Raw genomic sequence first — 4,762 nt, forward strand, 5'->3', positions numbered from 1 at the left:
GAACATCTGGGGGCTCTTCCTGAAGTGTGAGGGCTGCTTATGTGGAACATAAGCAACCACTGGTTTAAGGCAAGGGCTCGCAGCGAAATACATTTGATAAAATCTGAGGGAATCATCTCCTGCCAGTCACATCCACCTGACCCACTAGAGCAGGGAGGCAAGGAATGTTGTGGGTCCCGTCCCCTAAGGAGGTACATCTGCTGGGATTTAGCAGAAGGGCTTTCTCTGTGGTGGCTCCCTCCCTTTGGAACATCGTCATCCCTGCAGAAATCAGACTGCCCTTCCCCACTTTGGCAGTCTTTGGAAGACCCTGAAATCGTGGGAACGCAGAATGCAATGGAGCCCATCAAGTGGCTTATTTAAGCGTGTGCTGTCGCTGGGGGAGTGGGTGGGTGTATTCTTTTTATTTTTTCCCTGTTTTGTATTTTTACTGTTTGTAAGCTGCCTCGAGTCACTAGGCAGCTATATAAATGTTCTTAAATAAATAAATGTATTATGTCATGGGGGTTTTTTTGGTCCAGAGTATCTTTGAGGTGCCCTGGCATGGACTTTAAGCTTGGAAGGAGAAAGGAGACCTCGCCTCACCCTTCCTTGCTTTCTGCTTTCTTTCAGTACCCGCAGTGCCATCTCTCTTCATTAAAGTTCTCAACAGCACCACGGTTCAAGCCGTGTGGGAACCTTCCATCAAACTGGGCCAGCCTGAAGGGTTCAAACTCTACTACCGCAAAGTCCACCTTCCCCACTTCACAGGACCCGTGCTTTTGCCCAGCAACGTCACCTCTTGCAATATTACTCACCTTGGTGAGCAGAGAAGAGGAATGTATAGAGATTATTATTAATTTGTACAAATATTAAAAAAAATGCCTATACCTAATCATTTACAGATTGAAAATATTCAGCATTATATTTTGGCTAAGGTTGAAGAAGGAAAATACAAATGGGAGAAGGGAAGGCCGAAGAAATGTATTAGTAATTAATATATTCATTATGGAATTATCAAATTTAATCCTTGTCGACCGTTAATTAATTATTACTGTCCTTTTTTTCGTGTTAAAATGTAAACCAAGACAACACGCTGTACACCAGGCACTGGAGATTGTTATAGTTAAAAAGCAATAAAATATCTATTAAAAAAAGAAGAAGAAGCTTCTTGGATGAGAGGCAAAACATCTTCAAGGAAAAACAAGGAAGTCCAGTTACCTTTTGAAAAAGCACCTTTGGGGCTTGTGTAGGGGAGTTCCCGAGACCCCCAAAAGGGGATAATTCAAGGCTGATAGCTTTCCACGTCTGACACGGATGCCAGAGAAAGCAACAATGGCTTTGCCTAGCACACTGAACACATCCCTGCCCTTGACTGACCTAACTGTATCTTCCCCCGTTTCCATGTTCTCTCAGATCCAGCAGTGGTGTATGAAGTCAAACTGCTTGCTTTCAACCAACACGGCGATGGGAACGCCACCGTCCGTTTTGTGTCCCTTCGAGAAACTGTGGAAAAAACAGGTGAGAGGCTCAACTCACCTTGAGGAGCCTTGAGATGTTTGGAGGTTGCAGAACGAGAGGTGGGAAAGGGAGAAAGAACCAAAAGACAACTGAGAAAATTGTGTTGTATCTTGTATATAATATTTATTGAGGGGAAAAATGCACACGGAATTTAAAACAAAAAACTACAGAAACTTAAAGAGTGGAGAAAACAATTTTTTTTTAAAAGGTAAGAGAAAAAGAACAGGAGAAAAAAGAATCTAAAAAAATGACTTGTGTTCCTCTTTGTAGCAACTACCGGCATTCCTACCTCCCAAATGTCGTATCTTGGTTCCCCTCTTCTTATAAACAAGCTTTTTCAATCAGCAAATCCCAAGATCATTGATTCGTTTGTGTTGGTCCATTTTCAGCAAAAAAAAATATCCAGAAAATGCTTCCAGTAATTGTTGTTTTTGTGTGTATCTTCTATATTCAAGTTATCCAGTAGAAGAGAATGCCTGTAGCTCAGGTTAAATTGTTGAGTCTTTAGTGTTCTCTGAACTTGGTTGTTTGCAGATGTTTCCTTACCCAACTAATGAAACCTAACGCTCGTCAGTGTGAATATTTGCGGGGTTTATAAACAGGCAGCAAACCCCACACTTTCTCACACCGAAGACATGACCTAGTTGGGTGAGGAAACATCTGCAAACAGCCAAGCTCGGAAGCATCAAGGACGCCACAATTCAAAGCATCTCCTAAAAAGCCTTGCTTCTTTTCTGATATTAAGCTTCCCTTAATTGCTTTAAATTGTAAGGGCACCATCTTCTACTCAAAAGACTTGGATGGCCATCTCCCCAAAAAGAGGCATGGTCCTCGCAATCTGCAGGAATGGCAAGGTAGGGGCAAGAAATAGATACGTCAGGAATGGCATCACATCTCTTGACTTGCGTACTGTTCTTTCTATTACTCATCTTACCTCTACGAGTGATGTGAGGAGAAATGTCGGGGATGTGTTTTCTTCTCCTACAATTTGTGTCCGAAGTGTAAGGGATTCTCCCTTCCTCTTTCTCACCAACCTTAGACCTCAACCCACCGTGCAACTGCATGAAGGATGAGTCAGCCAACAAAACGTCAGCTACTGGGATCATCATTGGAATCCACATTGGGGTCACCTGCATCATCTTCTGTGTCCTTTTCCTCATGTTTGGCTACAGAGGACGGTACGTTTCCCTTTCTGCCCAACGTTTGTTTTTAGCTCTGTCGTCGGGCAATTTAGACAAGACGTAAGAGTTTTGTGAATTGGGTGCATCAAGTCGGCCTGTAGGTCTTCATAACTTCATGCTCCTGCAGTGGCCAGTAGCACTTCTGCAAAGCAGCATGGCCATACAGTCTGCAAAACTGAAGTAGGGGAGTCTTCCACCCTGTGGGTCCTGTATCACGGAGCAATGGTCATCTGAACAAACATCGGAGTTTGTCTTTTTCCAAGCCAGATTCATCTAGCTCAGTGTTGTTGTTTTTTTTAAACTTGACCACTTTAAGATGTGTAGGCTTTAGCTCCCCATGCCGACTGGGGAATTCTGGGAGTTGAAGTGGCCAAGTTTGAAAAACCCAGAGCTAGCTCAATGTTGTCTCTACACTGGGGTGCCAGTGTGTGGGCACAGGGCTTCAAGGGATCCAAAGGCAACCTTGATGCATTTCTTTTCTCCCTCTCATCTTTAGCAGATTGCTGATGTGTAAAAACGTGCAGGAGCAGCTCTCAACCCCGCAGATTTCGAGAGGGCCGAGAAATGTCACTGGCCAGGCTGTAAACGGGTCTACTAAGAGGGACGATCCAGATGTCAATGGGAAACAGCTGGATATGAATGAACTGGAAAGATTGTTCCCAGCTTTGCATTCCCCACCCAGTCTGCACACAAAGGGAATAGCGGTAAGAAAAAGCATTGTGGAACTGGAATGTTGTTCAGCTTCTTTTTGTTGTACAGTGTAAACACTGGTGTTGTATGTATCAGAGAGAGAGAGGCATGCATTTCTGCCTACCTTGAGTCTCTTTTTCCTCCTGTTGTTGAATGCACACTTGAATGTAGCCAGTTTTCCATCACTTTAGTTTTGCCTTTTGATCAGGGTTTTCCGGGATTTTCTCTATTAACTAATAAAAGTTTGAAATCCCTGCTCCAAAGCACCATATAGGTGGCTAGTTTATTTCATGTAGCAATCGTTGTCTGTGATCATTGATCCTCAGCTACTTCATCTGCAGAGTCCAAAGCTTCTTTGCTTGGCCCCGGTCTCCCCTGTTCCCTAACCTCTGAATGGGTCAAATAAGGGCTGTGAGGACATAGTGATTGCAATCGGGTGATTGCTACACCTTTTCAACGCCAAAGGGAGAAATTATTAAGAAGGCCAAACAATGAATGATCTAAGTCACTGGTTCTCAACCTGTGGTCTCCGGACCCCTGGGGAGGGGTCTGTGATGTCATCACAGGGGGTCCACAAAGTCTTGATGCAGTTGAGTGCTTTAAATCTTGACTTAAGTCTTGGTGGTCCATAGCCATGGTACAAAAGGTATTTAAAGGGGGTCTATGGTGAAGAAAAGGTTGAGAACCATTGATCTAAGCAGTAACAGGGCAGAACTATAAGCAGAAAAGAGATTAAGATGGAAAACAGAGCAGAGGAAATGTGCAGACGTTATTTGATCATTTTGAAGATTCGATTTTGGTCCAGGTCTTTATGGGAGAGAAGGAAATAGAGGGAACCATGGGATTTAATTGGTGTGAGGGGTTTATTTATTTATCTGTCACATGTATAGGCTGCCCAACTTGGGCATACCAAGGTAAGTCCATCATTGCCCACCCCACTGCTTTCTAGACCAGCTGAAGCTTCTGGATGGTCTTCAAGAGCAGTCCAATATAGAATGCATTGCAGTCGTCAATCCTTAGGTGACCGGGGCATGAATGACTGAAGGCCCCCTTCCAAATCTAGGAAAGGACACATCTGCCACACCAGATGAAGGCTTTCTTGGCCACAGCTGGCACTGGAGTTGTGGCTGGGATTAAGGGTCACTTGCTTCAAGGACAGACAGCCTTTGATTTGATAAGATGGCAAGTCCCAAAGGTGTTCACATGGGTGGTGTGGCACAATCAATGGAAAATAACACCAGGATGTAATTTGAATGAATTCTTCATGTTCTAGGATCCGATCTGGATTAGTCACCAGGACCAAAATTTTTGTCTTCTGAACTTTCAGACTTGTACTGGAGCCCTATCCTCAAGGAACGTCTCTCTAGCAGAGTGTGTGCCGTTCTGTGTGT

At 44.0% G+C, this 4,762-nt stretch overlaps 1 protein-coding gene across 1 annotated transcript; it reads left to right on the forward strand.

Annotated features, from left to right (window-relative positions):
* Positions 1 to 612: 612 nt before the first annotated feature.
* LOC107301700 (immunoglobulin superfamily DCC subclass member 3-like) lies at positions 613 to 3,385 on the forward strand (the record flags this gene model as incomplete). The annotated part of the gene is made up of 4 exons (XM_015830888.1): positions 613 to 801; positions 1,396 to 1,500; positions 2,540 to 2,678; positions 3,181 to 3,385. Coding segments are annotated over 4 exons (638 nt in total), but the record flags the coding sequence as incomplete, so codon positions are not given.
* Positions 3,386 to 4,762: the final 1,377 nt, after the last annotated feature.

The sequence above is a fragment of the Protobothrops mucrosquamatus genome, unplaced genomic scaffold, assembly GCF_001527695.2.
Source record: "Protobothrops mucrosquamatus isolate PMUCROS unplaced genomic scaffold, P.Mucros_1.0 scaffold15720, whole genome shotgun sequence".
Classification (NCBI taxonomy): Eukaryota; Metazoa; Chordata; class Lepidosauria; order Squamata; family Viperidae; genus Protobothrops; species Protobothrops mucrosquamatus.